Here is a 10458-nt window from a genome sequence, read left to right as displayed (position 1 = left end):
TGACTCCTGCTCCAACGACAGTGACTCCTGCTCCAACGACAGTGACGCCTGCGCCGACAACGGTGACTCCTGCTCCAACGACAGTGACGCCTGCGCCAACGACAGTGACGCCTGCACCCACGACGGTGACGCCTGCTCCAACAACGGTGACGCCTGCTCCAACAACGGTGACTCCTGCACCCACAACGGTCACGCCTGCTCCCACGCCATCTCCGATCACGGAAACTCCAAAGCCAACGACTGTGACGCCCGTACCGACGTCGTCCACGCCCAGCACTTGCACCCAGCCACGCGTCCGCAAGTCTTGGTCATCGCTCTCGGATGCTGAGAAGACGACGTACAAGAGCGCCATCGCCAACGCGATGGACTCGGGTCTCTACCAGCGGTTTCTTTCGATCCACAACGAACGAATGGGCAACATGCAGGCACACAACACGTGTGTCTTCATCTACTGGCACCGGCAGTTCCTCGTCGGCTTTGAGAACATGCTTCGGTCGCTCAAACCAGCGTTCGCGTGCGTCACGATCCCGTACTTTGACTACATCAACGACAACACCAAGTACATGGCCGGGACGTGCACCACCATGAACACGTGCTCGCCGATCTTGAACGAGCTCGGGAGCGCGACCGCTGGATCTACGCAGACGATCACAATCAACGGTCAGTCGATCCGCGGCCGCTGCGACGCAACGTCGCCGCTCAACCACTTCAGCCAGTACGAAGGCACGGGCACGAACGGTGCCAAGTGCGTGCCCCGGGGCATGTACGCGTCGACCTACTTCCCGTCCCAGGTCGGTTTTACGAGCATCAAGAACGCGATCATGAACAGCAACGACGTCGCGAGCGTCAACACAGCGATCGAGGACTCGGCGCACAACTACATGCACAACGCGCTCGGCGGCGCGATGACCAACCCGTTCGTTTCGCCCGCGGACCCGATCTTCTTCTCGCACCACGCGACGATCGACGCGCTCAACGCCATCTACTACAAGTGCCGCGTCGCCCCGAAAGGCTACTCGGACGGTCAGAAGCAAACCGAAGCGCTTGCGTTTAAAGGTTGCACCGTCGGAGGGTCGCCTATCTCCGCGACGTCCGCCATTGGAATGCGTGTTGTCGTCAACGGCCAAACGATTGATGTTCGCTCGGAGGCGTCAACCAAGGCTTTCTTCAAAGATGTGCCGACGCAGTACTACAAGCTCATCGACAACACGAACCTTGGCGTCAACAGCTACAGCTACGAGCTCAGCGGGCTTCTCGGCGACCTCTACTCCAACTGCGGCACGGCGGGTCTGCAATCGGCGTCGAGTCTCCGCAGCTTGAAGGAAGAGGCCGCACCGAAGTCGTCGCACTCGTCGACGGGCAGCCTCCAGAACTACATCGTTCCCAACAGCGGCGGCCACCTTATCAAGTACAACAGCTGGCGCAAGGCGGTGACCAAGGTGGCGCGCGGGCTGGGGTGGCCGGCGGCCAAGACCGAGACCGAGATCAACAAGATGGTCGTCGCGTATTACCACTACTGCCTTCCTGGCGGCGTCACGGAGCTTAGCGCCGAGTTCAAGGCGCAATGGCACGTCAAGACGGCGACGTCCAAGCAGACGGATGTCCTCAACAAGATCCTCGACGGCTCCGACCCGATCCAAATCCCGGGCTGGCAAGCGCTCAACCGACTCCTCGGATGCGCAAATGGCCCAGCCTATTGAGTTGGCACGTGTCGGTAGTAGACTATGTTTGCATTAACCAGCTCATTTACACCATTTATTGTTGAGCTACTGTCTTGTGGACGCCGAAGAATACCCAATAGAAGGTTGAATGCGGAGAGCAAGACTATGCTATCATGCCCCTGGGCTCTTATGCCAAGTCCTACGACTCGTTTCAGACGTCGCTGGCAAGGCATGATGGTGAGAAGCAGGCAGAGCAGTGCCGCCAGGAATATGCAATGACACGGATGGGCGGCACCTTGGTCGGCTGCGAAAATTGTGGCGCAAAACGCTTCATGACGCCAAGTCGACACGACTCTTCCCTGCAATGTTGGAAGTCGATCGACACTGTGCCAGTGAGCAAAGCCGCTTTTGACTATCGAAAACAACATCGTGTTTCGTGGCTTAGCAGATGCCACACAAAGCAATCAATACGTGAAAGAGACGCCTAGTACGCTGGCTTGGAGTCGCCGCGGCAGCCAAAAGCCTCGTGGTTGATGTCTTCCCAGCCAGCGAGCTGGATCGGGTCCGAGCCGTCGAGGAGCTTTGAGAGCACTTGCATCGGCTGCGACGGCGTCGAGACATGCCACAGCGCCTTGAACTCGTCGCTGAGGTCCGTGACGCTGCCGGGAAGGCAGTAGTAGTAATACGACACGACGACCTTGAAGATCTCGCCCTCGACCTTCTCGTCCGTCCAGCCGTACCCTTTCGCGGCCTTGGTCAGCGAGCGCCGCCACTTAGTGTACTTGGCCACGTGCTTGTGCTTCTGGCGGTGGTTCACATAGTTTTGAAGGTGTCCGAACGCGCTCATGGGGCCGTCGTCCGTTCCATACGTAAGCTGGCGGAGGCTCCCGGACGCGGCCGCGCCGCAGTTGGTGTAGAGGTCTCCGAGAAGCCCCTCGAACTCGTAGCTGTAGCTGTTGACGCCAAGGTTCGTGTTGTCTGTGAGCTGGTAGTACTGCGTCGGCACGTCCTTGAAGAAAGCCTTGGTTGACGCCTCCGAGTGGACGTCAATGGTCTGGCCACCGATGATGGCGCGCATGAGAATCGACGACGTGGCCGTGATCGGCGACCCGTTGACGCTACACCCCTGGAACGAGAGCGGACTCGACTGCTTCTGATCGTCCGTCAAGCCTTGGGAGGCGACGCGGCACTTGTAGTAGATAGCGTTGAGCGCGTCGATCGTCGCGTGATGCGAGTAGAAGATCGGGTCCGCGGGCGAAACGAACGGGTTGGTCATCGCGCCGCCGAGCGCGTTGTGCATGTAGTTGTGCGCCGAGCCCTCGATCGCCGTGTTGACGGTCGACACATCCTTGTCACCGAGGATCGCGGCCCTGATGCTCGTGTACCCGACAGCCACCGGAAAGTACGTCGACGTGTAGCTGCCCCGGGGCACGCACTTGGCACCGTTCGTGCCCGCGCCTTCGTTCTCATTGAAGTGGTCGAGTGGGAATGATGCGTCGCACCGACCCGAGACCGTGCTGCCGCCAAACGTGACCGATTTGATCATCCCGGCGGTCGCGCTCCCGAGCTCGTTCAAGATCGGCGAGCACGTGTTCATGGTGGTGCACGTCCCGGCCATGTACTTGGTGTTGTCGTTGATGTAGTCAAAGTACGGGATCGTGACGCACGCGAACGCTGGTTTGAGCGACCGAAGCATGTTCTCAAAGCCGACGAGGAACTGCCGGTGCCAGTAGATGAAGACACATGTGTTGTGTGCCTGCATGTTGCCCATCTGGTCGTAGTGCATGGAGAGAAACCGCTGGTAGAGACCCGAGTCCATCGCCAAGGCGATGGCGCTCTTGTACGTCGTCTTCTCAGCATCAGAGAGCGACGACCAAGACTTGCGGACACGCGACTGGGTGCACGTGGTGGGCGCCTCAGTCGTCGGGGCCGGGGTCACAGTCGTGGGTGCGGGCGTCACCGTTGTCGGAAGAGGCGACTCTGTCGTGGGCAAGGGCATCGGCGTAACAGGCGTATCGGTAGCCGGCACCGTTGTCGCGGGCGTCGGCGTTGGCGTCTCCGTGCTTATAGCTGGTGTTGCCGGGATCGTTGGCACAGGCGTCGGTACTGGCGTCACCGTCGTCGGAGTCGGCACGTCGGTCGTAGGGCTCGGCGTCGAAGTCGTCGGTGCTGGCGTCGACGACGTTGGCACGGGTGTCGCTGTCGTCGGCACGGGTGTCTCTGTCGTGGGTGCAGGCGTCACCGTCGTGGGTGCAGGCGTCACCGTGGTCCGAGTTGGCGTCGTAGTTGTGGGTGCAGGTGTCACGGTCGCAGGACCAGCAGTCGGTGCTGACGTAGGTGCTGATGTCGGAGCTTGACAACGGTTGCTCGATTGCTTGCCGTTTGCCACGATCGTCCACTGCGCATACCTCGTACCTTTGAACGTCTTGGCGTGCACCATCGCGGTGTCGGGGTACGCGCCACCGACGCAGTTGTTGCAGCGTGCGAGGAACTTGCCCGAGTCGGCTTGGAGAGCAACCTTGCCGTCGCCCGCCTCCTTGCACGTCCACTGGGCCCACGGCGCCGTCGTCCAATCATCGATGAGCACAAAGGCTTCGTCCGGGTATGCTGCCCCGGCGCACAGTTGTTGCACCGAGACAAGTACTTGCCCGAGTCGGCTTGGAGAGCGACCTTGCCGTTGCCCGCCTCCTTGCACGTCCACTGGGCCCACGGCGCCGTCGTCCAGTCATTGACGTGCACAAGGCTTCGTCCGGGTACGCTGCCCCCGGCGCACAGTTGTTGCACCGAGACAAGTACTTGCCCGAGTCGGCGCGCAGAGCGATCTTGCCGTTGCCCGTGTTGACGACGGTCCACTGCGCCCACGGCGACGAGGCGGGCGTCTTGACGTGCACAAACACCGAGTCCTTGTAGGCGCCGTTCGAGACACAGCTGTCGCAGCGACCAATGTAGTTGCCGGTGTCCGATCGGAGCGAGATGACATCGCCGTCCTTGAAGCAGCACTGATCGGCGGCATCTACAGCCGCAACCGCGAACGCAGCAAAACGCAGCATATGTAGTCGAGGGCGAATTCAAAAATGAGCCATCGTTGCCACGTCGCTGGGAATCCCACCGACGAGCACTGTATCTGTGTTGGCGACGCCAGCCATGCATCATCTATTTGCTTTGCTGTTCACAAGCGCGGGCAGAGCCAGCATCGAAGCCAGGCATCGTGTAGCGTGCAACTAACGCGCATCGGATATGCAATAGCGGACCATGTGGTGCCAAACGGACGGTCAGAAAGAGGCGGACACGTTCTAGACGAAGCTCCTCGAGGTGCACGCACCCATCCCATGGCGTCCGAGGCCTCCTGCGAACTGTACGACGTGGGTGTGAGCTTGTTGCGGTGATTGCCGTTCTGCAGGCCGAGGAAGTCTTCCAGTGGCGTTGGGCTGCACGACTCGTTACTATCTGTCCATGAGGCCATCGGCAGTGAAAAGTACGTTCGATTTGCTGGCATCTCGCCGGCGCCATCTCCGCCACCCGCGACGTCACAAATGATCGGTCGGACAGAGACGGGACCGTTACGATGGCATCATCAACAACCCACGCGGTTTCACCGGCGAGTCGCATGGACGAGCCATCGCTCGTGCCCGTGAAGGCATCGTGCTGGGCGCGCCTGTACGACATGGCGGGCGTCTTCTACCTCGTGTCTTCCATGGGTCTCAGCGTCGTCGCGCTCCTGCTCTCGTCCGAGCACCTCGCCAACGACCTCTTTTGGCCGGCAATGCCTTCCTCGTCTTCGAGCCTCGCCGCTGTGTTCACCAGTAAGCTGCTCCTCGAAGCCACCGAGCCTGTGCTGGACGTCACGCAGACGGTTTTGGCGTCAAGCGCGATCGGCAGCTTCTCGCCGGCGTACCCGCGTCTCATGCTCTTTGGGCAGCTCACGTCGATGGCCGACGCGGTCGACGGCCTCCGACGCTTGTTGCCAAGTAACGTGCTCACGATGGTCTCGCCGTACTGCTGGGTGGACCTGGAGCGGCGCTACGAGATGGCGTACACGCTCCAGCGCCAAGCCCGCTGCTTACGCCTCCAGAGCGACAACGCGGCCGTATACATGGAGACCGTTTTGCGCAACACCGACGTCGACGCGTTTGCTGCGCTGACGCAAGGGCGATTTGCAGCCTACTTTACGCAGCCGATCGCCGACACGGGTCCAGAGGGCGCTGCATATGTCGCCGCCCTCTACGCCCACACGCGGGTGCCCGCGGCGGACGAGGTGGCGTTCTGGGCTGCGCACGGCTGCCGTCGATTCGTGCTGCAGTACGGCAACCGCGACCACACGGGACTCCTCGAGACGATTCTCTTGCGCAACGTGTTTCGTTTCGAGTACGCGTATCCGATCAAGGCGATCGAGAAGGTGTCGCCGTCGCTCTACTGGACAACAAGCAACTTGTACGGTCTCTTGTACGACGACTTGTACGCGCTGGCGCCCAACATGAGCTTTATTCGAAGCACGCCGAGCTTTTGGGCCGACGAGAACCCGAGGTTGATCGAGACGTACAACAACGGCAGTCCTCTCAGCGCCTTGGCAGCCGCGTTGCACGCGCAGGTCGGCCTCCTCGGGGCCATCGACGCCGTCTGGGTCCCGCCACCGGCCACGCTCGTCGCTGCCGTGCGTCAGCTCCAAGCCGCAGTGACTGCCGGCGCTCGAGGAAGTCCCGCGCTGCAGCACTTTTTACTCGCCGCCGACAATTCCATGCTGCTGACGCCAACGCCGCTGCAATGGCAGGACCCGTCGCTTCGCTTTGCGGGCGGGAACCTGCTCTGCCTCACGGGGATGCGCCAGACGTATGTGCAAGAGGTCATTGGCTACGACGATGCGTGCAGCACGCAGATGCCGCTGGCGGTGCCGTGGGACCCGCTGCGGAGCCTCTTTGCCGCCGCCTTTACCAACACAACATCATCGAGCGCCCTTTGCGCCCAGTGTCCCGGCACCCAAGCCACGGACTGCAGCGCGGCCTTTTTACGCGCCCACGCCGCGGCGCAGATGCTGTCGCTCGGCAACATGACGGTCGCGGCGCTGCCTCCAATTGCGCTGACGCAGTACGTCTTTGCGAACTCCAGTGACGCGCCGCAGATCCAGCTGCAGCAGATTCTGGACCCGTCCTGGGCATTCTTTGGCGCCATGATGCTCTACGACTGGGCCACCAACGTTCGCGAAGTGCTCTCGCTCCAAGGCGACGTGCAGACGATCGTGGCAATTTCCAAGGCGTATACGCCCGCGCCTCCGACGCGCACGCCGCCGTCAGCGATGCTGGGCACCTACCTGCGCGTCCTCTCGTCGACAGTGAGTCTCTGGCTCGTCTTGGTAGGGGTGGTGGCCCTACTAATGCTGCGTCGTCGACGCCGCCACGCCCGCGACTGGTTCTTCTTCAACCGCATCACAAGCTCTGTATGGGTGACGCGCGTCGCAGTCCTTGTTCGAGGCGCAACGGCAGTCGCAATCTTGGCCACGAGCGAGCTAACGGCAGCGCCCACACCGGCGCTCAGCAGCCTCGCCATCCTGCCGCGATCCCCGCTCACCTCGTGCCTTCTCGCGAATGAGGCCAACTGGCTCCTTTATGCGCTGCACGAGCTCATTGCGCCCCTCTGTCGCCCCGGCACGCTCAAGAGGGTGGCGCCATTCTCAACGTCACTCTGCGGGCTTTGCATCGCTCTTCTTGACGTCCTGTCACCAGTTCAAGTCTCGGCAACACTCCGTCGTAGCTGCCACACGATGAACATGGACCAAATGGTCTACTGCAGTAGCGGCTCCGTGGAAGTCGGGAGCTGGTATCGAGCGCTGGGGATCGCCGCCATCGTGCTCGCTGCCGGTCTCGCGACGCTGGTTGCAGCTGCATTGCAGCCGCCGCAGCCGCCTCGGAAACACTTCGATGCCTCGCCGTACCTCTCGTGGGCTGCGTTGGCTTTTCTGGACGACGCGACCGCGTTGGATGACGCCGTCTTGGCGATGTGTGGGATCTTCCGCACGTCGGAGCGAAGGCTCTTTGATAGCAAGCTCTGGCTCTTCGTGCAGAGACCGACACCCAACTCCCCGACGTCGATGCTGCTCCACGACGCGCGGCCGCCAGTGTCTGTGGACAAGCGTAGCTGGCGTCTCTACCATCGCAGCTTAGCGGTCGGAGGCATCGCGTACCTTGCGTGTACGTTGTCTGGCAACGTTGCGTACTTGGGCGTCCTCGCGACCGGGCTCTCGAACGACTTTGGCTGGTCCGGCTTCAACACATCCGGCATGCACGTGTACCTTGCCAAGCGCATCAACTTTGAGCTCCTCCTCGCGTCCGACACAACGCTCTCGCTCGATAGTCCGTCGCTCGGGGATGTCGGCGCCGACTACAGCGGTACCCACACCAATGTGCTTTGGTCTCCGACACTGGCGCGGCGAGAGCTCTTCCGGCCTGACGCTGCTTTGGACGGCATTGTGGCCGGCCTTCGGGCCATGGATCCGTGTCAGCTGCCGTGGATGTTTACGCAATACTGCTTCGTTGACTTGGACCGGCAATGGTCCATGGCAGCGACGGCGGCGCGGCACGTGCGCTGCAAGACGAGGTACCTATCGAACGCGGCCGTGTACTTGGAGGCGCCACTGCGCAATCTGGGCGACTGGGACGCCTGGCACGGATGCTGGGGAGAGTCGTTCCGCATCGGGATTGCCTCGCATCTGCAGGGGTCCGAGGCGGGCCGGCGCTGGCTGGAGACCGTCGCGAGCAACAGCGTCTCGATATCGGATGAAGTCGCCTACTGGCGCGTGCATGGCATTGACCGCTTCGTCCTGCAGTGGCAAAATTACAAGCTCACGGGCTTTCAAGACGCGATGGTATTGGGGACGGCGCTCGGCACAACGCACGCGCTGCCGCTCGCGCAGTTCACCGGGTCGTTCCGCTTTCATATGCAGACGTCGATGCACTTGTACTGGGCACTTGCGAGCGACTTGTGGGCCGTCGCCAACAATGCGTCCGGCGTCGGCGGCGGTAGTCTCGTTCGCGCGTCCGCAACTTTTGTTTACGCCAACACGACGCCCGACGCCGTCTTGCGCAGGAACGGCTCGGTCGCGTCGCCACTGCCCGCCGGTCTTGCGCCCGTTATCACCGCACTCGGTCCGTTTGGTGTCATTGATACCAACTACGTTCCGTGTCCGGCGTCTCTCATCACGTACCTCGGTGCGTTCACGCACGCGCTCGCAACGCTGCTGTTTACAGAGCCCGATGCAGCGCTGGTATATTCGCAGCTGCAAACCAAGGCGTTTCTCGGACCGATGCCCCACCGACTCTTGCACTTGACCGACGTCAGTATTGTCGGTGGGGACCTTCTCTGTGGCGGCGTTGTTGCCGGCGCCCAGCCGTCGCTTGGGCTCTTCATGTCGTTTGGCGTCAACAACCTCTGCAACTGGTGGTACAGCGAGGCCATGTCGCCGACGGCAGCCCAGCTGCTCTTTGCCCTGCTCGCCTTGGACGCCAACACCACCGACGCCGACGGCTTTTGCAGCCAAGACGTCTTTGTCGAAGCCACGTGCGCGAGCCTCTACGCGGCGCACATCCAATTTCTTAACGCGTACAACACGACTCCATTTCAGTCGCTCGCAGCAACGACCGCCAAAGTCCACGCCGACGTGGTCGCGATCGGCGTTCGCCTGATCCAGTTTGTGCAGTCGTTCAACGGGTCGCTGGAGCAAACGCTGTACGAAGCCTACCTCTTGGACGACGAGGACCGCAACTGGAGCTTCTACGGCTGGTGTTTTCTCTACGAGTGGGCTATCGGGCTTCGCGAAGTGGTCTCGTTTGAAGGCGATTCGGGCACGCTCCCGATCCTCTCGAGCGCGATCTACCCGGTCACGCTGACCCTCGACCCGTCTCTCGTGCCCACGGAGATCGCGTACCTCTTCCAGACGTGCGCCAAGTACGTCACGTACGTCTTTATCGCGCTCTCGGGCGTCCTCGGCGTCTACAGCCTCGCGTGTCGCGGCCTCATCGAGGGCTGGAACCTCTTTGACATCAACCGGCTCGTGGGGCATGTGTGGGTGGGCCGTCCGCTCCTGATGCTCCGGTCCGTCACGGCCATGTGGCTCCTCAACACGACGTCATTGACGCTGCTTCGAACGCAGCACGCGGGCACGCGCCTCTGGTCGCCGCCGCTGCCGTGGTACACGACGCTCCTCGCCGCCTCGGAGCTCACGTGGCTCGTCTACATCGTCAACGACCTCCTGAGCTGCTATTTGCATCAGCACACACCGCACTACGCGACGCACAGCTCGTTGATGACGTATGTCGGCGCCGTCGTCTTTACCTCGGCATGGCCGCAAGGCTCCGTCGCCACGCTGCGCCGGACGTGCGTCTACATCGACATGGACGCCGCGCTCTCGTGCTCGAGCGCGTTCATCGAGATTGGCAACGTCGTGCGCATCGCAGTCGACGGCGCCATCGTGCTAGGCTGCATCACCCTCGCTGGCAAGTACGAGTGCTGGGCGCACCGACATCGACACAAGGCCGTGCTGCCGACGGCTCTCTTGAGCTCGGTAGGCTACTACATGTTGTACCTCGAACACTGGCGCGTCGATGGAGGCGTGTACATCGACCAAGCGTCGGCCGCCATGGCCGGTCTCCTCACGTGCTACTGGCAAGAGTCGCTCTATGTGTTTGACATCAAGCTATGGCGGCTCCATCGCAAGCCCAGCTACCGCGGTGAGCTCGACCTCCTCGGGCAGCGCCGCTTCCACTACGCCATCCCGCTTGACGACTTCGCCGTCAGGGGCCCGTAGCAG

The 10458-nt window shown here is 61.9% G+C and overlaps 3 protein-coding genes across 3 annotated transcripts in view; 2 read left to right on the top strand and 1 right to left on the bottom strand.

Moving 5' to 3' along the window:
* SPRG_18965 (hypothetical protein) overlaps positions 1 to 1700 on the top strand; it is a gene marked incomplete at both ends in the record, with an annotated part of 2117 nt that extends 417 nt beyond the window's left edge. The window contains one exon of the mRNA XM_012339438.1: positions 85 to 1700. Coding sequence (XP_012194828.1) covers positions 85 to 1700 — 1616 coding nt within the window. The remainder of the gene's footprint in view (positions 1 to 84) is intronic.
* A 445-nt stretch (positions 1701 to 2145) lies between these two features.
* On the bottom strand, positions 2146 to 4711 carry SPRG_01209 (hypothetical protein; the record flags this gene model as incomplete). Its single annotated transcript, XM_012339401.1, has 4 exons — positions 2146 to 4013; positions 4077 to 4253; positions 4283 to 4404; positions 4458 to 4711. 4 exons carry the CDS (start codon positions 4709 to 4711, stop codon positions 2146 to 2148), a joined length of 2421 nt encoding a protein of 806 aa, XP_012194791.1.
* A 557-nt stretch (positions 4712 to 5268) lies between these two features.
* On the top strand, positions 5269 to 10455 carry SPRG_01208 (hypothetical protein; the record flags this gene model as incomplete). Its single annotated transcript, XM_012339400.1, has 1 exon — positions 5269 to 10455. The coding sequence occupies one exon, from the start codon at positions 5269 to 5271 to the stop codon at positions 10453 to 10455; it is 5187 nt and encodes a 1728-aa protein (XP_012194790.1).
* Positions 10456 to 10458: the final 3 nt, after the last annotated feature.

This window comes from Saprolegnia parasitica, assembly GCF_000151545.1.
Source record: "Saprolegnia parasitica CBS 223.65 unplaced genomic scaffold supercont2.2, whole genome shotgun sequence".
Taxonomy (NCBI): domain Eukaryota; phylum Oomycota; class Saprolegniomycetes; order Saprolegniales; family Saprolegniaceae; genus Saprolegnia; species Saprolegnia parasitica.
The sequence above is the reverse complement of the archived record's forward strand: the minus strand, read 5'-3'. Positions and strand labels throughout refer to the sequence as shown.